At 44.6% G+C, this 21,733-nt stretch overlaps 1 protein-coding gene across 3 annotated transcripts in view; it reads right to left on the bottom strand.

Moving 5' to 3' along the window:
- Positions 1 to 2,025: 2,025 nt before the first annotated feature.
- azi2 (5-azacytidine induced 2) overlaps positions 2,026 to 21,733 on the bottom strand; it is a 110,082-nt gene continuing 90,374 nt past the window's right edge. The window contains exons 7-10 of one of the 3 annotated variants that reach the window (XM_038797308.1): positions 12,676 to 12,800; positions 11,421 to 11,441; positions 6,603 to 6,683; positions 2,026 to 3,208 (exon numbers count right to left, since the gene is read on the bottom strand). In XM_038797308.1, the coding sequence (XP_038653236.1) occupies positions 2,805 to 3,208; positions 6,603 to 6,683; positions 11,421 to 11,441; positions 12,676 to 12,800 (631 nt within the window). In that variant the 3' untranslated portion in view covers positions 2,026 to 2,804. The remainder of the gene's footprint in view (positions 3,209 to 6,602; positions 6,684 to 11,420; positions 11,442 to 12,675; positions 12,801 to 21,733) is intronic. The other 2 variants (XM_038797307.1, XM_038797309.1) reach the window with 2 other exon arrangements.

Raw genomic sequence — 21,733 nt, 5'->3', positions numbered from 1 at the left:
GATATGGTGGTACCTTTGGTGTATCTGATGCCTGGATTGATGCTCGGTGGTCCATCCACTTTTAGTCTTATTAGATATGTTTGCAGCAGTGTGATACAACAGAGTGACTTTCCAGGCTATTCAGAGGGAGGTTGTCAACCACTTTGCTGCAGATCTGGAGTCACTTAAAGGTCAGACCAGGTAAAGACAATAGATTTCCTTCCCCAAAGGACATTAGTGAATCAGATGTTTTTGTAAATGACTATCCAGTAGTTTGTTGGCCACCATCACTGATACAACATTAAATGTAAATTGCAGGATTTGAGTTCATGTTTCTGAAGTACTAGTTCAATTACGTAACCATTAAACTACAGTTCCCTAATCTTGATGGGGTTGAGCCTAGAAGTCCAATGCCACATGCACTTTACAGGAGGCAAGTGAAAACCAGAAAAACTCTTCCTCAGCAAACGATGTACATCATGTCTTCTGGAATACTTAGCCATCATTAATTTATTCCATCAGTACATTGCATCACATATATAACTGTGTTCCACAATTCAAAAATGAATGACAACAATGTATATTATTAATGATCTGCAGGGCCTATATTATCTGTTAATTGACATGTACAAAAAACCCATTTTGGACCACAATTTAAAACCCAGTTTTTAAAGCTTCACTTTGTATTATAAATTGATGAAATTGGACAAAATAAATAAGTGTTAAATTGGCGCTTCTTACTGCAAATGAGTGCAAGAGCAACTTAAAAATGCAAAATCCCAATATCTGTGCAACAAATCACTATTTAAATTATAAATTGATTAAAGGCTGAAACAGCGCTTGTATTTAGAAAGTTGAGAATGTTTTTAAATGGTAGTTTATGATACTTTAGTTGCTCTGAAATGGAAATCAGATATGCAGAATTTGAATGCAATTCCATCACTTTTTTCTTAAATGCATATTTGTCCAGTAACAAACAGTGGTTTTAAATGTTTCCATTTTTGTATATTTTTTCATCCATGCTATTCATCTTGGTTACCAATAAGCAACCACAATGTTTTATTTCCTTCATCCAATATTGCTATGCGGTGCTAAAATGGATCCCGACCAATTTTCCCACTTTACCAGATGGGGATCATCCTGTTTTCTACTTGGAGGTTTGGTCAAGCTAGTCGACTCAGCAATTTGAGAAACCCAGAGAATGAAGTCAACCAATATTTGAATGTAAATTCAGTTGTCACATTTGTGGCTATCCAAATTTTCCACTTCAATATCTTAGAAAAAATGTAGTGGGGTACAGTTTGACAGTATTCACAATTTACAATAGGAAATATTGACATTTCACTGCTTTAACATAATCGAGCAACAATTAAAATGAAGCCTTTCATCTGGTTCTACAACAGATCATCCATTGCTAGATTGCACTGATCGACAACAAGCTGCATGGCGGCATTATATTTCTGTATGCACTGAAAATAAACTACTGTGTAGTTTTAGTTTTAAAATCTCAGCATTTGATTCTTTTTTTAAAGCAACTATTTGCAGTTCTTTTTTGGGCAGGGTTGGCGGTGGGATTAAGAGAAGCTTCTGAAGAAAATGAGCATATTCCATTACATATGGAGGCACTTTTAGAGGAATCAAAAATAACTAGAAGGTGCAATATCAGTGCAAGAAGGATAAGCTAAGTTCCTTTCTCCATGGAATCAAATAAATTTTATTTAAAAAAAAAATTATGTTTGATTTTCATAATATTGAACAGAATTTAGCAAATGTGAACATCAGGGGGGCGATTCTCCAAGCCCCGCGCCGTGCTGGAAAATTGCCGCAACCGTGCCATGACGCAGGCGTGCAATTCTCCGAGGTACAGAGAATCGTCACCATTTGTGCCGGCGCAACGCCGGAATAGACGGGGCTGCCGATTCTCTGGCCCAGATGGGCCGAGCGGCTGCGCTGATATGACAGTCCCGCTGGCGCCGTTCACCCCTGGTCGCTGCCGGCGGGAACTCTGCGGGAATGGTCGGGAGGGAGGGGGGGAGAGGAGGCGGCCTGAGAGCGGAGGGGGGGCCTCCGATGGGGTCTGGCCTGCGATCGGGGCCCACCAATTGGCGGGCCGGCCTCTCTTCCTCCCCCCCACCCCCCAGTCCTACTTTTTGGCGCGGCCGGCCCTTGAATGATCCCATGTTGAATCGGGGCCGGCGCATGTAAAATTTCCCCCGTGCATGCGCAGGTTGGCGCGACCCAACTGCACATGCGCGGGTTGGCACGGCGCCCATTTGGCGCTGCGAAAGGAGGCTGGAGTGGCGTGAACCGCTCCGGCGCCGTGAATCTGTCGTACCCGGGCCCGATTTGCGCCATCATGAAACGCAACGGCGTTCACGACGGTGCAAACACTTGGGCTCCATAATTGGAGAATCACCCCCCCCCCCCCCCCCCACAAATTTGAATTTATCAGATTACAGGCTTTCTGATGCCAGGACTTTCTTACAAGAGGCAAAGATTGAGAATTTCATTACCATTTCCCAAATCCACAGTTGAGCCCAAATGGCAGCTTACAGAAAAGCTTATTTCTAAAACATTTTTGTTTGATACAAGATGAACTATTAGCTGGAGAAAGAAAATAAAGTCACTGTGCAATAGTTCTGACTCGATGCATTCAGTTAAGGTTATCAGCAATTCTCAAAACATTTACTTTTTGACTTGAGATACTGATTATAGAAGCATCAAGAGATACCATCACCTGATCATCCATTTGCTTAGAACTAAGTTTACAATTCTAAAATAGTGAACAGAAGTTCTTATATACTGAAAGTTCACAGTTATACAGCTCAGCTCCTGAACACCAAGTCTGGATTTTGCATATTGACAACAGGGATTTTCATAGCAGAAGAGGGAGAGGCATTTCCGGTTTTCCAGAATGCTGCATTGCTTGGGTTGCCCACAGGTGAGCTAGGAAACACCCATGAGTTATCATCAAATGAGCCCTTTCCACAAGAACCATTCTCCTCCATGGCAGCTCTGCCAACTGGACTGGGTCTTGAATTTGTCCATGGTGGAAGGAAATCTTGATCACACAAGGCTGCTGTATCCTGCTGAAAATGGCGCGCTGTGGTACAATTGGAAACTTTGACGTCAGTATCCTTTGAAGAGGAACGTGGTGATCGATAAGTTGCCCCAAAAGAACTCAGCTCTAGCTTTCCACCTTCAAGTATCATGTCCTCGAGACACTGAACTGAATGCATAGACCACAGAAAAATAAAAAAGTAAATTAGAATTGTGCTTTGTATTCCCATTCCCAGCTGCAGGAATTTCAGGTTGACTATTTATCAGGAAGAAATATAAAACAGTCTTCCTGATTACAAAGGTAAAAACGAACTGTTATGACATATCAGTAATATTACTTAGTGGGATACAATGTCAGATAACTTGCTCTGGATCTGGCTTTCCTACATTTTTGCCCCAGAGTATCTCAGTTACACGCAGAGGTGAATAATTTACAAACAGGCTGGTTTCAGATTGAGACTTGATGAAGGAGCACCTTAATCAAATATTTCCAATCCCTGTTGTAGAAAAGAGCCATTACTATATACAATGTCAAAAAGGTTTTCCAAACAGTAAAACAACAGAACAATCTCTTTAGATCATTACTTGGTATGATCCCAACCTAAACACAATTCTCTTTTTAAATTGGAATATGCAGTTCTCATTGCAAGAAGCAGAAATCAACATAATTTGTATGAAGAACTAATACAGCAAATTGGATCATGGTTAAGACTGTGCACCTTGGGAACTATGCAATATTAGGAAGCAATAAACCTTTCTACTGAAGAATTTATAATTTTTGTACACGTTTAAAATTGGGTGAGATCCAGATCGGTATTCACCCATACTTAGTAGTTTTTATGGGCCATGGGAAGTTTCTCCCTGGTTTAACCCAGACTTAGAATTTTTTCCCGCAGCGTGGGAGCTAACTTCGCCCGTGAGACCGGCTCCTCAGAGATCGGCCACTATTTTGAAAGAGAGAGCTTGAGGGTCCCCCACACCCTCCACCCACGGGAAATGCCCTCAACACCCTCCCCCCCCAAAATGATGACCCTCCCCACCCCCCACAATGGGGGTCACTGAATGGTCCTCCTTTTTCAGGCCCCCAACCCCATTTTCGGGGCCATCCTCCCTTCACCTCCCAAACTTTGAAGCCCTTTCATACCTCCCCCCCCCCCCCCCCCCCCCCCCCACCCCGCCTTTCATGGGCATGGCCCCCCTCAGACCCAAACCCTTGGCAGTGTCAACCTGCACCTAGTCACCTTGGCACTTCCAGCCTGGCACCCAGGCAGTACCCCTGGAATCCTGGCAGTGTCAACCGGATACTCGGGCAGTTCCAGATTGGAATTGCCAGGTGCCAGGGTATTATTCTGCCCTGTCTTCGAGGGGGGAAGGGGGGCTCCAATGGCCTCCAAGACTCTCCTAAGTGGCTATCACCCCTGGTCTCTGCTGTGGAGACCAGCACTAAATTGGCGCCCAGTTTTGGCCTCGTCGGTGTGGCCGTTGTCACAGGCGCCAGGTGAATGCGGTCTCAAATCATTTGTGCACATTTAAATAAGCCTATTGGCTACTTTAAATATTATCTGGATTATGCCACCGAGTGTGAAGCCCGATTGGGCCTCTCCTACGATTCACCAGAGTAAAGCAAATTACTGCGGACGCTGGAATCTGAAACCAAAAAGAAAATGCTGGAAAATCTCAGCAGGTCTGGCAGCATCTGTAGGGAGAGAAAAGAGCTTACGTTTTGTGTCCAGGTGACCCTTTGTCAAAGCTAAAGACAGAGAAAATGGGAAATATTTATACTGTAGAGTGAGTTTCACCGGAGAATCGCGCCCCGGCTATCACTGTCAACTGAAACAATGAGTATGTTATAGGAACAGCTTCAGGCAATATAGGTCTGATATCAAACATAGCAAAAGTTACATGCTACAATCATCAACTTGCATTTAACGAAGTCAAGCACTCCAAATCACATCACAAAGAGCCTTGTCAAATAAAGTTTGACTGTGACCCACATTGAGAGATATTAGGCCAGATACCCAAGACTTTGCCAAAGGTAGATTTTAAAGGAGCAGAGAGTGAAAGATAAAGAGATCGAGAGATTTAGGGAGGAGATCCTAGAGCCTAAGAGTTTGGCAGCTGAAAGCATGGACCCAAGGCCAGAAGTGGAGAAATGTAGAGAACTCAGAAGAGATTTAAAAACTAGGATGACAATTTTGAAAGGGAGGTGTTGCTCAACTGGACCCAATATAGGTCAGCGAGCACAAGGGGTGATGGGTGAACGGGACTAGGAGAAAGTTAAGATATGGGCAGCAGAATTTTGGACGAGCTGAAGTTAAGGAAGTTTGGAAGATGGAGTCTGGCCAGAACAGCTTTGGAGTAGTCAGGTCTAGCAGCAAAGGCATGGATGAGGGTTTCAGCAGCAGAAAGACTGGGCTGGAGTGGAGTCAGGTGATGCTACAGAGGTTGAAGGAGGCGGTCTTGGTGAAGTAGCAGATGGAAAGAAATTAATAGTAACTTTTGCTAAAAAAAAACTTTCTGAACTCAAAAGAAAAGTACAAAAGATCATGGGGGCGATTATCCAATATGGAGCCCAAGCGTTCGTGCCTTCGTGAACGGCGTTGCGTTTCACAACGGCGAGAACCGGGCCCGGGTACGACCTATTCTGGCTCCCACAGGGGGCCAGCATGACGCTGGAGCGGTTCACGCCACTCCACCCTCCTTTTGCGGCGCCAATCTGCGCATGCGCGGGGGACTTCTTTGGCGCGCCGGCCCCGACTCAACATGGCGTTGGTGTTCAGGGGCAGGCCGTGCCAGAAAGTAGGTCGGGGGGGGGGGGGGGGGGGGGGGAGAAAGAGGCCCGGCCCGCCGAACAGTAGGCCCCGATCTCGGGCCAGACCCCATCGGAGGCCCCCCCCCCCGGGTGAAGGAGCCCACCATTCCTCCCCCCCCCCCAACAGTTCGCGCAGAGTTCCCGCTGGCAGCGGCAGGGATGAACAGCGGTGAGGGGACTCTGTCGAATTGGCACGGCCCCGCCGATTCCAGCGGCCCGTGGTCAGCACTGCGCTAAACGGCCGGCTCCAGTTCTCCGCACCTCGGAGAATCGCACGCTGGCATCGGGGCGTGGTTGCGGCAATTCTCCGGCTCGGCTCGGGGCTCAGAGAATCGCCCCCATATTCCCAAACAGAAAGTTGATGTGTTGGTATGTGAAATGCTAATGTCAGGGATTGTCAGTCAACAGAAGAAAGTGAACTGATAGGTGGCCCAGAATAATTCTAAATATACAACAGGAAGAGAATACCCGGCTGACCAAAACAACACCTGCACGATGAGAATATTATTCAAGATATAGACCCACAGAACTTACTCCTCAATACAGCCCTGAACTATGTGGTGCTTTTACACCATACATGGTTTTTGTTTTAAAGATGTGATTGGTGAGATGAAGATTTTTTTTTTAATGGCCTAGACCTATAAATGCACTCAGTCTGATGTCAAGTTACACTCAAATTTCCAGTCAATCTCATTAGAATATTCCCAAATGTAAAATGACCACTGCTGCAGTGTCAGCCAAGGGTACTTGCCTGTGGAATTCTGTCTTCGGGCCTCTGTTCTCTGCATTCTTCCTCCCGTTTCCTTTCTGTCATCCTGTTTCTTCTCCTCTACTATAATGTGAGGCGGGGTAGAGACAGCAAAAGAGCTATGTTTATTTCTTAAACAAAGCATGCAATACATATCTGCATTTCTGGTTTAGCACATTGGGCTAAATCGTTGGCTTTTAAAGCAGACCAAGTAGACCAGCAGCACGGTTCGATTCCCGTACCAGCCTCCCTGGACAGGCGCCGGAATGTGGCGACTAGGGGCTTTTCACAGTAACTTCATTGAAGCCTACTCGTGACAATAAGCGATTTTCATTTTTTCACTAACAGCTTCAATATTTTCTGGATGGGGTGACTACAGGTGCCTATTTAATAATAATTAAATGGTAATTAATTATAATTATAGTAAAATAATAACTATTATATTATTATTTGTCTGAAAATCTGGCCGCAATTTGAAGAGATTTTTTAAGCAATTACAGGAAGTTTGAACTGGAAAACACAGAGCAGAGGCAACTTTATAAGCAGAGATCCGTTTGGCAAAGTGATTGACAGGTGTATTGTTGTTACACATGTAGCATTGCCATTGTTTCCTGGCTGCACGTGTTTCTGAGCACAAATATGCAGGAAATTCAAAGCCATGTCTAAAATGAACACTCCAAGAATTTGATAATGAATTAATTTTTACATTAAGATTGAACAAACGAGGAATAATTTGATATTAAAAAATATATTTTAAGATCAGAATTACTAGATAGCTCTTAAAAATAAATTACTTTTGGGGAAGGGTTTATTAAGTGGGTGAAGTTGCTCTACTCGGCCCCGACGGCGAGTGTAGTGACAAACGGGAGGAGGTCGGAGTATTTCGGGCTCCACCGAGGGACCAGGCAGGGATGTCCTCTATCCCCCCTACTTTTCGCACTGGCGATTGAACCGTTGGCGATGGCACTGAGGGGTTCAGGGGGGTGGAGAGGACTGACTAGGGGAGGGGAGGAACATCGAGTATCGCTGTATGCGGATGATCTACTGCTGTACGTGGCAGACCCAGAAGGGGGAATGCCGGAGATAATGGAACTATTAGCAGAGTTTGGGGACTTTTCGGGGTACAAACTAAATTTGGGCAAAAGCGAGGTTTTTGTGATACACCCGGGGGACCAGGGAGAGGGTATTGGGAGACTCCCCTTCAAGCGAGCAGGAAAGAGCTTTAGGTACTTAGGGGTGCAGGTGGCAAGGAACTGGGGGACCCTCCACAAGTTGAACTTTTCCAGGCTGGTGGAACAGATGGAGGAGGAATTTAAGAGGTGGGACATGGTACCGTTGTCGCTGGCGGGGAGGGTGCAGTCAATCAAAATGACGGTCCTCCCAAGGTTCTTGTTTTTATTTCAGTGCTTGCCCATCTTCCTCCCTAGGGCCTTCTTCAAAAAGGTGACGAGTAGCATCATGAGCTACGTGTGGGCGCATGGCACCCCAAGGGTGAGGAGGGTCTTTTTGGAGCGGAGTAGGGACAGTGGAGGGCTGGCACTACCCAATCTTTCGGGGTACTACTGGGCGGCAAATGTGTCAATGGTGCGCAAGTGGATGATGGAAGGGGAGGGGGCAGCTTGGAAACGAATTGAGAGGGCGTCCTGTGGCAACACAAGCCTGGGGGCCCTAGTAACGGCACCATGGCCGCTCCCCCCCATGAGGTACACCACGAGCCCGGTGGTGGCGGCCACCCTCAAGATATGGGGGCAGTGGAGGCGACATAGGGGGGAAATGGGAGGTCTGTTGGCGGCGCCAATAAGAGGGAACCATAGATTCATCCCGGGGAACATCGACGGGGGATTTCAGAGCTGGTACAGGGTGGGCATACGGCAGCTGAAGGACCTGTTTATAGAGGGGAGGTTTGCGAGCCTGGGAGGGCTGGAGGAGAAGTTTGAGCTCCCCCCGGGAAACATGTTCAGATATTTACAAGTGAAGGCATTTGCTAGGCGGCAGGTGGAGGGGTTTCCCCTGCTCCCCAGTAAGGGGGCGAGTGATAGGGTGCTCTCGGGGGTCTGGGTCGGAGGGGGGAAGATATCAGACATCTACAAGATAATGCAGGAGGCGGAAGAAGCATCAGGGGAGGAGCTGAAAGCCAAGTGGGAAGGGGAGCTGGGAGAGTAGATAGAAGACGGGACGTGGGCGGATGCACTGGAGAAGGTCAATTCTTCCTCCTCGTGTGCGAGGCTGAGCCTCATTCAATTTAAGGTGCTGCATAGAGCTCACATGACGGGGACAAGGATGAGCCGGTTCTTTGGGGGTGAGGACAGGTGTGTCAGATGTCTGGGAAGCCCAGCGAACCATGTGCATATGTTCTGGGCATGTCCGGTGCTGGAAGGGTTCTGGAAGGGGGTGGCAAGGACGGTGTCGAAGGTGGTGGGGTCCAGGGTCAAACCAGGATGGGGGCTTGCGATCTTTGGGGTCGGGGTAGAACCGGGGGTACAGGAGGCTAGGGAGGCCGGAATACTGGCCTTTGCGTCCCTAGTGGCTCGACGAAGGATATTAATTCAATGGAAGGACGCGAGGCCTCCAAGCGTTGAAACTTGGATTAACGATATGGCTAGCTATATTCAGCTAGAAAGGATCAAATTTGCCCTGAGAGGGTCGGTACAGGGATTCTCCAGGCGGTGGCAACCTTTCCTTGACTTTTTAGATCAGAGATAGACGTTCGGGGTCGTGGCAGCAGCAACCCGGGAGAGGGGGGGGGGGGGGGGGGGGAGGGAGGGAGGGGGGGGGGGGGAGGGGAGGGGGGGGCAGCAAGGGTCGTGGGGGGACATGCACGACTGTAACGCGGGCAAGTCTGCTCGCTGCTCATGTCTGAAACTGTAGGCTGCCTTGTTTGTTAAGGTTGCCTGGGGGGGGGGGGGGGGGGGGGGGGAGGACTGGTGCGCGCGAGAGGGCGGGCGAGGGAGGGACATTTGCCTAGAGGGATTGTGTTGTAAATAATTTAAAAAATTAGTAGGGGTAAATGTTTGTATGGAAAAACTCTTTCAATAAAAATTATTAAAAAAAAAAGATAAAGACAGCTGTCTGAAGGGGTGTTTAATAGGCAAATTAGATGACCTTTGTGACTAGGTGAAAACATTGGGGTATAGAAAAGGTAACTTTAAAGTGGAGATAATGGAATTGGCACTTATAAGCTAAAAGTCAGATCCACACGGTGGATAACATAAAAGGGAAAGAAGGGCTGTAAGGGTTGGGGAGGCTGCTTTTGGTCAGTTTGGGTTTGTTGAAGGTGTCGATACATGGTTTGTTGTTTTGATTTATAATTTGTATAAAATGATAAAAGCCTAATAAAAATATTTTCAAAAAGATATTGGATGTTGTTTGGGAACAAGGGGTGTCTCAGAGCTCAGCTAACGTAGGTGGTTGGGAACGAAGGGGCAACGTCATGTAATACCGTGTGCGTATAGCCATCAGTATAGTCAAGTGTACTGTTACGGTGTATTACAGTCCTTCTTGTCGTAGGTTTTTCTTTTAATAAATAATCTTTATTAATTGATCATAAAAAAAAAAAAATAAAAAAAAAAAAAAAATAAATTACTGTTAAGGACACCAGAACTCGACAAGAACAATTCGACCGGTTTAAAATAATTTTGGTAAAGAATTAATTCTGGGCAAGTATATTTTAAGTTCATGTATGCATGGTTCAGTAGGTCATAGTTAACAGATGAAAGTGACCTGTTGACCTTGAAGTTAAGTCCTTTAATGTAGAAGAACCCTTTTATTGCAAAGAAAACAACTTTGATCCAGTAAAAACAATTTTCATTGAAGATTAATCAGATAAAATAACAGTTTGGCAGAGTGAGATCAATGAGCTTTCTCCATCACACTCAAGAGATGCATTCTAGCAGCAAGAGGCCAGAATTGGAGAAATACAGAGAACTCAGAAGAGTTAATAATTTATAATGTGTTCTAGCATAAATGAATAAACAGGCTTATGCCAAATTTAATGATATAGGTATCTCGCATACACACTGAAAAACTATTTTAAAAATTGGCTGCTATTCACCATAAACATAATTTGTGGTCTATACAACAGTACAGATAGCACCTCCACCGCTTGCACCGTCCACACCTATCATGGGTACTAACCGTTTGCCATTTCCACTGAAGTTAATTACAAAGGAAGGTTCAGCTCATAATATATTATTTTGAATTGGACCCTATTTCTCATTTTACACAATGCCCCAAGATAACACATTAAGATCATTTATCTTAATACAGTCATTCTATAAAAAAGGAATAAAAACAGAAAAATGCTGGAAATGCACCATGCTTCCAAAAAATGCACTGTGTTCAACACTTTCTTCCACCCAGCTATTGCAGTAGTAGTAGTTGTTGTTGTAAAAATAAGTAGCACAGATGCAGTCTGACCATCCGGTTCTCATAACAAGAAAATCACATTAACACCAACACAGCCACTATAAACTGGCGGCGGGGGAAGAGGTGGGGTCTCTACCAGCGTTATTGTTTTCCAAGAAAACATTTGTAAATTAATAATAAATTACTTTAGACAGATACACACTAACAATGGACTTCAATAGTTAAATTGACAGGCTGCATAGGCTGTCTTCTCTTGAGTTTAGTTGGTTGAGGAGTGATCTAATAGAGATGTTAAAATGATTATGGGATTCAATCGGGTAAACAGAGGAATCATTTTCTTTGGCGGGGAAAATTATGAACAAGAGGGAATAATCTTAAAATTAGAGCAAGACCACTTAGGAGCAAAATCAAGCGACACCTATTCCACAAAAAGGGTCATGGAAATGTGGAACTCACCTCCCCAAACAGTTGCGAATGCTGAAAGCCAAGATTTGTGTCAGTTAAGGATATCAAGAGATGTAAGAAAAGATGAGTAAATTGAATGGAGGTAAAGATCGATTGTGGCCCAATAGAATGCAGGAAACAAGTTTGAGGGGCTAAATAGCTAAACTTCGTTCTAATGTTTCTATAGATACCAGAGACAAAAAAAAAACAATCAGAGAAATACTAATGGTTTAAACAATAAAATATATGGATAGTTTGAAAATTATAGTTTCATTCACTATTATGTTGTACGCAAAGTCATTTTCTCAAGGGTATGGAAGAAATAAGTAAAGAAATGTGGAAACAATATTTTTGTGTAATCTAAATGATTTGTCTTTTTGGAAATAAAGAGAATCTTTAACTGACGAGGAGAAAGGCTTTTCTTAAAAAGTGACATTTTTCGAAATAAAAGATGAACAGCTCCCAACTATGTCACGACTGGAAGTAGAACAGACAATAGTTTATGTTAAGCAAAACTATTGCAGATTCTGGAATCTGAAACAAAAACAGAGGAAGCTGAAAAAAACTCAGCAGGTCTGCCAGCATCCATCAAGAGAGAAACACAGTTAACCGAGTTCCAATGAAGGGTCTGTGACTCAAAATGTTAACTGTGTTTCGTCCTGATAGATGCTGGCAGACCTGCTATGTTTTTCCAGCTTCCTCTGTTCTGGTAATAATTTGTATTGCCATTTATACCGTGGCAAAAAAAATAGTATCAGCAAAGGTTCCAGTAACAAAATTTAAATCGCAATCTGAGAAATGGGGCAACTTGAGCTTCTTTACAGGGTCATTTATTAACCAGAGTAATAGAATTTAAAAAATTGTTTTGTATCAATCTTTTAACTTGTTTTTTTAAAAAAAAGAGGCGTTTTGTCCTGCAAATTGAGAGATTGGACATTAAGGTTGCTAGAAAATGGCTTGGGTCACACCTCGGTATTGCTTGCAAAGGGTAGTTCATCGAGTATTCTTCAGAACTATGGAGCAGAAGCCACAAGGGGAACAAAAAAAAAAGTACAGAACATATTTGTTGTGTATGAGCAACACCTTTATGTGTGAAACCGATCAGCACGAGATAGACAGCACAAATACATATGAAGGCCAGACAGTAGCTTACGTATTTAGACTTACCAAGCTGACAAGATATATTTGATAGCTGCTCTTTTATTGGCATTGATAGAATCAGTGGTTAAAGGCAGACCATTTCCCCTTCACACATTAGATTACTTACCATTCTTTGTTGAGCCCTGTCTGGCTAACAGTTTTCGCAGAAGTTCAGTTTGCGTCTTTGCCACCAAGTGTAAGTTAGACATTTCTCTCTTCAGATCCTGGTATGGTTTCTGCAGACCAATTTCTCTAAAATTAAAAAAAAACTTTCACTGTCTACTTTGTCACTCCAAAAAAGCAAAATAATGTACAAATAATACCTGTGATAATGAGTATCCAGGTAAACTCCTTAGAAACAATGGGCAGTTTTCTCTGCTTTGCGACATTGGCAGCGGCTTTCGTGGTCAGGCAGAGAATTGCGCAAATGGAAAAAATGCGTTTTGCGCCTGGCACGTTTCAGATACCATGCTCCAATCCCTCATTGGCAGCGTTAGCGAAGTTGTGGGTCCATGCAAAGCTGCCATTTGCATGGATTTAAATATCATTAGCGGCTTGGACACTTCAAGCTGCACCCCTCCGCAATGTTCCTCTTAGGTGGAAGTCTCACTGGCGCAAATTGGTGCAAGTACTTACAAGCAGGGACTGGACGCCATGGCTATCAAGTTGGACGATCAGCCATGATCGTGATAAATGGCAGAACAGGCTCGAAGGACCAAAAGGCCTTTTCCTGCCCCTATCTTCTTTGTATTTATGTATGGCTGCTGAGGGGGAAACAGGAGGCTTAAAAAAATTTGAAAAAGCCTCAAATTGTCGGACTTGCTGTGGGGTGGCTGCCCGGGTCGGAGGTAGTAGTGGGGAATGATTTGATGCCAAGTCTGTGGATTTGGGGTGTCCCGCTCGGGATTGGGATGGCCTAGCTCAGATTGTCATTGCTGCAGAATGTTATTGAAATAAACCCCTTTGGTGTTACTTACAAGCTCCTGGCTGCTCACACTACTGACTGCTCACTGTGTCCTGTGAATGCTCAGAGAATCTCTGGTCATTTGGGAGCTCATCTAGGTCACCCTCTGGTAACCCTCATACCATAGCAGTATCATCAAGGGGATGGGCGTGGCCAAGCTACATCAGTGGTGCACCTGGTGTTGGCACTCCTCAGATACACTGCCCCACTGCAGAGGAATCAAGGGATCAGCAGAGCTCACCCTAGCCAAAGGGCACCTGCACCGTGGATTTTGGAACCCTTCTCAGGGCAGATCCCCAACAGTGATCCCCCCACCCCTCAGGATCACTGTTGTCCTGGTAAAGGAGGCAGCACTGGATGATCTGCCATGATCTTCTCTTAGCCATCTTCGGGGCTGCAGTGTGTCTATGGCAAGTGGAGCGCTTAAAAATGTCTCAATGCATTTAATAGGAGTGTGAAAAAGCAAATCTGACCGTGAGCAACATCAGGTGATATTAAGGCAGATGGACAACAGCTTGGTCAAAGAGGCCGGCTTTATGGAGCTGAAGGAGATAACAGGAGATAAGGACGGGTGAGGCCACAGGGGGATTTGAAAACAAAGATGTGAATTTATTTTTTTATTTATTTATTTTAAATTGAGGTGCTGCGTGACTGAGAACTGGGCACCAGAGGTTTGGATGAGCTCAAGTTTATGGAGCTTAGAATGTGGGAGGCTGACCTGCAGTGCTCAGGAACGGTAAAATCTAGAGGTAATGAAGGCTTGGATGAAGGTTTCAGCAGCAGATTAGCTCAGTCAAGGGAAGAATCATGTGATATTTTGGAGGTGGAATTGGAGTGGCCTTAATCAGGGGGATTGGGGGTCAGAAATTCATGTGACATCAATCAAATATGACATCAAGACTGTGAACAGCCTTAATAGTTTCTGTGCGAGATGAATAGTGTCCGTGGCTAGGGACGGAGATTTTGGCGGGGACGGAAAACAGTGGCTTTCATCATTCCATATTTAATGAGAGGAAATTTCTTCTCATTCAATTCAACCAATTTAAAACAAAATGCAGTCAGTGAACAGTTTCAGCTCAATACTTACTTTTCAAAAGAATAAGGGGTTTTGCCACTTCTCCAAGAGTAACTCTTGGATTACTCAAAGAAATTGTACAATGAAACTCATTTTTAGGTACACAAGCTGGGTTATAATTTCAAAATGTATTCAGAAACCATGAGGCGAAAGGTGCTAGAAGCTGAAAAATGGAAACTGCAGCCTGATGGACAATAAGAGACCATGTCAGTGTCAGCAATTAAAAGAATAAAATCATAATTCTCAAATAAATCTTTCAGAAACATCAAGAAAAATTAAACAGAGTTTCAGTTTCTTCTTCATTCTGCACCTTCTTAACTTGCTGGAATGACCCAGTATTGAAGGTGTTGCTGCAGCAAACTAACACTGGTACTCCCACACAGTACCTGCCTTGGCATTGACTAGTATCTATAACAATAGCATTGCACCCATTTTGAAGGTTGATAAACCTTCCGATCTTTCTGTAAGGCTCAGCTGCCAGTCTGCTGTCAAGGGTCTGTGCTCAGTTCCCATCTGCAGACATGCTGCATCTACTGGATTACTGATTTCTATCCACTTTTCCTTACGTTAAAGAAAACTACTGAGAACATACAAATTAGGAGTAGGCCACTACTGGCTAAATTGAATGAGTAAAAAGTTCCTAGCATTAAATATTGAATGACAAAAATCATTGTTTTCAGTGCCCACCAAAATCTCCACCCTTAGCCACTGACACCATTCTCCTCCTTAGAAAGACATATGCCAAGCACTTCGCAATGCAGGCAAGTAGAACAGTTATTGGTCACTCCTTGCCCCAATTCCTAAGGCCCAAACCAATTACCACAGACTGGGGATGCATCTTTGTGTCAGCCAGCCCTTTGAAAATTCCTTCATTACACTGGGAGCTTTTTCTCACGTTTCACAAGATTATGATCCTTAAGTTTGAAAACCTAACTTCTTCATTCAAGGATTTCATCTTCAAAGTGGGATCCATGGGTGAGAGAACATCTAAAAGTCACTTCACACTGTTATGGATCAGCATAAACCTCACCAGTGTAACCACCAGTTTCTGCATGGACTCATGGAAATCACAATTATGAAATGTTGGTCCAAAGGGAACCTGGGGTGGTATTCTCTGACAATGGGGCGATGTCCCCACGCCGGCGGGAAAACCGGCGCCAATGACTCAGACATCAACAGCTCCCCAAGGTGAGGAATTCTCACCTTTCTAGGGGGCTAGGTTGCCGCTGGAGTCGTTGGCGCCGCTCCAAAGGGCCGACACGAGTTCGCGCATCCACGGAACGGCCGGCGTGGTCACGCGCATGCGCGGACTAGCCGGCATATTTCCGCGTATGCACGGGTGTTCTCTTCTCCGCGCTGGCCCCCGGGCAGTATGGCAGAACCCTACAGGGCCCGGTGTGGAGGAAAGAAGGCCCCCTTCCCCCCCCCCCCCCCCCCCCCGCAACGGAACAACCCAGCCCGCAGATCGGTCGGCCCCGATCGCGGGTCAGGCCCCCCCTCCCCGGGGCTGGATCACCCCGTGCCCGCCAAGGACCACCCCCGCATACTTACCTCCCAAGTCCCGCCGTACGCGAGCTGAGTAATTCACGGGGCGGGACTGGCCAAAAATGGACGGCCGCTCGGCCCATCGGGACCTGGAGAATGGCCGGGGGGGCGACGTCCCCCGACCGGCGTGGCTGGAATCCCGCCCCCGCCCAAAAGATGGCACCGGACCATTGGGCAGACGGTGTCGGGGCGGGATTCGCGCCTCCCCCGGGGATTCTCCGACCCTGTGCCGGGTCGGAGAATCCCGGTTCTGATGTTTAGGTGACTTTCCGCAAGATCACACCACATGAATGCTAATGCATGCAACACAAGAGTAGCTCAGATCCTGAACAAAGACTAAACCATCACGTTTTCACCCGCAAATGAGAACAATATGTGTAAGCAACCCAAGTAGAGCCGTGGCACAGTGGTTAACACTGTTGCCTCACAGCACCAGGGACCTAGGTTCAATTCCAGCCTTTGGTGACTGTGTGGAGTTTACACATTCTCAGCGTCTGTGTGGGTTTCTTCCAGATGGTCTGATTCCCTCCCACAGTTCAAAGATGAGGTGGATTAGCCATGCTAAATTGCCTCTTAATGTCCAAAAATATGCACGTTACAGGGTTACAAGAATAGGGGGAGTGGGCCACGGTACAGTGCTCTTTCAGAGGATCGGTGCAAACTCCTTCTGCACTGTAGGGATTCTATGGATTCCAGAGTAAGTAAAATGAATAGTACCTCTGTATTGTAACAGCTGATTCCATGGTACCAGTCTCAGTCCTTCAGATGTTATGCAAGGTGAAGATGTAGATCTACTGGGTGCGTGACGGATTTGATGATGAATGAGTAGTGGATTGTGTGACTGATTAATCTTTGTACAAAACTCAGTTTAAGAGCAGACTGCTTGGTTTAATGACATAATTTGCAGATTGGTATTTTTCACAGTAGTCTCAGTGAATGGGTCAAAGAACATTGCCACCAGTCCACAACAGACTTCTAGTAGATTTTGAGCCAATAAAAGTTAATCATTGAAGACCTGGTGCTAGACATTTGATTTTTAGTGTGGTCAAGAGTTCAACAGCTCCGGCAGCAATTTTTTTAGCAAGAATTTGATAGTAAGGGACTATGCATCAGTCAAGGTAGAGTGTTTTGAAAAATTAAAAAATAGAGAAGTACATCAGGTTATCCCCATCATGGCTTGCAAAGATAAGCCTACTTTTCGACAAGATGTTTATTCAGTCTAGAGGTCAGAGTGAGGATGGGCGATTCTCAGTGTTAGATTGTTCTATCTGAACCAATTAAGACAGACTCACAGACTGCAGTGTCCCAAACAGTCAAGATCTAGAGAGTTTCAACTCCAAGATTTGGAATCATGGGGTGGGATTCTCTGGCCATGTCCACCCAGCGACTAGAGAATCCCGTGCAAGGTCAATGGAGTTCACCAGTGTATGCGGCTCGCCCGTTGTGTTCTTGCGGCTGGCAGGGCGGGAGAATCCAGCCCATGGTCTCAGCATCACCGTGGGCAGGTTGTTTCCACTGGCGGGTGACAGCAGAACTAGGGGACATAGCCTCAAAATAAGGGGAAGTAGATTTAGGTCTGAGTTTAGGAGGAACTTCTTGACCCAAAGGGTTGTGAATCTATGGAATTCCTTGCCCAGTGAAGCAGTTAAGGCTCCTTCATTACATGTTCCTTCATTACATGTTTTGAAGGTAAAGATAGATAGTTTTTTGAAGAATAAAGGGATTAAGGGTTATGGTGTTCGGGCCGGAAAGTGGAGCTGAGTCCACAAAAGATCAGCCATGATCTAATTGAATGGCGGAGCAGGCTCGAGGGGCCAGATGGCCTACTCCTGCTCCTAGTTCTTATGTTCTTATGTATCCTCTAGATGTTCCTTCACAAAAACTCTTTTCTCAGTTGACCCTGGGGACAAATGTATCCCTTACAAGCTGGGATACCTCTCTCTTCAATCAGCAGGTTCAAGACCAATAAACTGCACAAAAGGGGATCAGCAACACAATTGCTAAAGAACTAGTGAAGCGAACCCCCCCATTAGTCCTTTTTTGGGCGACACCAGGTTGACAATTGTAAAAGCAGAAATCCACATGTGAAAAACAGTTCCCAAGGAATAAAGTTCCAAAAGGTAGATGACAATCTTTCTACCGAGGGAGCTTTTCAACAAGTTTCATTAATCTGGCTGTCAGGTACTTGCACAGGAAAACAGACTATATATCTGAAAAATATCCTGAACTGATGAGAGGAGATGGATATACTAAAGAAGTGCATTTAGGAATGGGATAAATTTTGTTAGAATGTACAATTGAGTATTAGTTGTAGGTGAAAAAAGGTGAAATACAGCCATTGAAACCCATAATATTATGGGGACTGAAAGCACAGTGGCAGAGGTTTTTGAAAGTCGGCAATAGGTTAAAAACACAAAGATGCAGAGGATGGGAATTACAAAGTTTAGTAAACATATACTTTAATATTAAGCAATGCTTTGCTGATGATGCAATTTAACGTTACAATTCAATTAATTTAATTTAATTTAATATTCCAATTCAAATTTGATTCTTCTAAATTATCATGGAATATGGGCATTACTGGCATTTATTGCCCATCCCTACAGAACTGAGTGGCTTCCTTGGTCATTTCAGGACAGTTAAAAGTCAACCACATTGGTCAACCACACTAGGGGCTGATTTAGCTCACTGGGCTAAATCGCTGGCTTTTAAAGCAGACCAAGCAGGCCAGCAGCACGGTTCGATTCCCGTATCAGCCTCCCCGGACAGGTGCCGGAATGTGGCGACTAGGGGCTTTTCACAGTAACTTCATTGAAGCCTACTCGTGACAATAAGCGATTTTCATATTTTTTTCACATTGTTGTGGGCTTGAATTCACATGTAGGCCAGACCGGGTAAGGTTGGCAGATTTCCCTTACTAAAGGATGTCAGTGAACCAACTGGGATTTTACAACAATCAATGTTAGTTTCATGGTTACCGAGACTAGCTTTCAATTCCAGATTGATCAATAGAATTTTAATTCCACCAGCTGCTATGGTGGGATTTGAATTCTTGACCTCAGAATGTTAGGCCACAACTGGGGTACTCTGTGTAGTACTGGTCACCACATTAGGAAGGATGTCATTGTACTGGAGAGGGTGCAGAGGAGATTTACCAAGATACTGCTTGGGCTGAAGGGTCTGAATTTTGAGGAAAGATTGAATAGGCTGGGGTGTTTTCTTTGGAGCAGCGGAGGTTGAGAGGAGACCTGTTAGAGGTGCATAAGATTATGAGGAGCGCAGATAGGATGGATAGGAAGGCAATTTTTCCATCAGTAATGGGGTCAATAACCAAGGGCATTGATTTAGGTTAAGCAGAAGACTACTTGTGACAATAAAGGTTATTTATTATTTAGACGAGGGGAGTGGAGGAAGACCTTAAGAGTGATGAGAGTCTGCCTGAAGTGGTGGTTGAGTCAGGAACTCTCGTAACATTTAAGAAGTATTTAGATGTTCACTTGTGCTGCTGTAACCTCCAGCGATCGGGGCCAAGCGCTGGAAAATAAGTGTAACCAGATCTTTGTCGACCAGTTTGGACACGATGGGCCAAATGGCCTCCTTCTGTGCTGTAAATGCCCATGAATCTATGAATTAGCCTGGCCCTCCGGATTACTAGTTCAGTGACATTGCCGCTACACCACCATCACCCTCATTAAACATTTAATTTTAAATTTAAATATGTCGTGGATAATAATTAAATATTCAATACACTTAGAATTTTATTTGCATATCTATGAGTTTCGGCTTTATTGATAGGAGAAATCTGTACTTCAAACAATGCACAGCATTGCACTTTTCACAGAATCTTAGAATCCCTACAATGCAGAAATGAAATGAAAATGAAAATCGCTTATTGTCACGAGTAGGCTTCAATTAAGTTACTGTGAAAAGCCCCTAGTCGCCACATTCCGGCGCCTGTCCGGGGAGGCTGGTACGGGAATCGAACCGTGCTGCTGACCTGCTTGGTCTGCTTTAAAAGCCAGCAATTTAGCTCAGTGAGCTAAACCAGCCCCTCAGGGGACCAGAAGGAGACCATTCAACCCATTGAGTCTGCACCGACCCTCTCTGTACCTAGGCCCACTCCCCCGTCGAATCCTCATAACATCATCCAATGTTTTGGACACTAAGGGGCAATTTAGCATGGTTAATCCACTAACCTGCACATATTTAGGCTGTAGGAGGAAACTGGAGCACCCAGAGGAAACCCACGCAGACACGGGGTGCAACCTCAACACAGACACCCAAGGTCAGAATTGAATCCGGGTCCCTGGCGCTATGAGGCAGCAATACAAACCCCTGTGCCACCCCACACAACCAAAAACAAAAAGGGACAAAAGCTACTTCGAAAAGAGTAACAATTTTATGTAAAAATAATTCAATATTCTATTATAAAATTTGTAAGCAGTTATATTTTCAATTACATTTTGCAACGATCATTTCATGACAGAAGCAAAGTGCATGAGTTAGAGATTATTAATCAATGCCTGAGCTCCACCTAGTGGAAACATTTAAAATTACTGATATTAACCCCAGATACATGTCCTTAACACAAATTTGCCAAACAAGTGAAGCTAACATGGAAATTTTAAGGTATCACTGAAGCATTAGGCAGTTTGTGAAAGAGAAGAAACAAGAAAGTTTTGACTTTGCCTTTGTAGAATCTTCTCACTGAAAATAAGCAATAGCAAATCTCAGAATTCAGTACTGTCAAAATCAAGAAAGTTCAATAGTTAATGATAAAAAATAAACTTACAAGGATTCAATCACAGTTACCCAATTTTAATCCACTTAAATTAATGTGAAATCTGTCCCTATGTAGTGTTTTTACAGGCCTGTGCGTTCAGCTGACAAAAGTAAAGCACTGAACAGCTTTGCTCTTGGTCCTTGTTCACCTGAATCGGTGCGGAGATTGTTGCCTTGTATTCATTTCCAATTATCCATTACATAATTAAATTTAAAAACGACTTAGGATTGGAATATAATTAATTAAGACACAACTTTAGGGTGGCACATGGCACAGTGGTTAGCACTGCTGCCTATGGCTCTGGACCCGGGTTCGACTCCCGGCCCTGGGTCACTATCCGTGTGGAGTTTGCACATTATCCCAGTGTCTGCGTGGGTTTCGCCCCACAACCCAAAGATGTGCAGGTTAGGTGGATTGGCCACCCTAAACTGCCCCTTAATTGGAAAAAAAAATAATTCTGTTTTCTAAATTAATTTTATTGAGGCATTTATAATTTTCACATTTAACATATGAACATATGAACATTCTAAATAACAGAATGGTCCGACACACACAAAAACTCCACAGTAACATAGCCAACTCTCTCTCTCTCTCCCCCCCCCCCCCCCCCCCCCCCCCCCCGCCTTAACTCCTAGCAGGTTGGTAGCGCTTACTTCCCTTTTCTGCCTCTGTAGCAGAGCCCTCTTTACACCCTAGGTACCTTCCCTGTCCATATAAAGTCCAAATTCGTTACATTCATTTCCGGAAAAAGGCCTTCGGGCTGAAGATTGTAAGGGTCTGGACTACAAGCAGAAACCTTGGCAGAATGTTCATTTTTA

This window comes from Scyliorhinus canicula, chromosome 5, assembly GCF_902713615.1.
Source record: "Scyliorhinus canicula chromosome 5, sScyCan1.1, whole genome shotgun sequence".
Lineage (NCBI taxonomy): Eukaryota > Metazoa > Chordata > Chondrichthyes > Carcharhiniformes > Scyliorhinidae > Scyliorhinus > Scyliorhinus canicula.
Note: the sequence above shows the minus strand (reverse complement) of the source record. Positions and strands in the feature narration are given on the sequence as shown.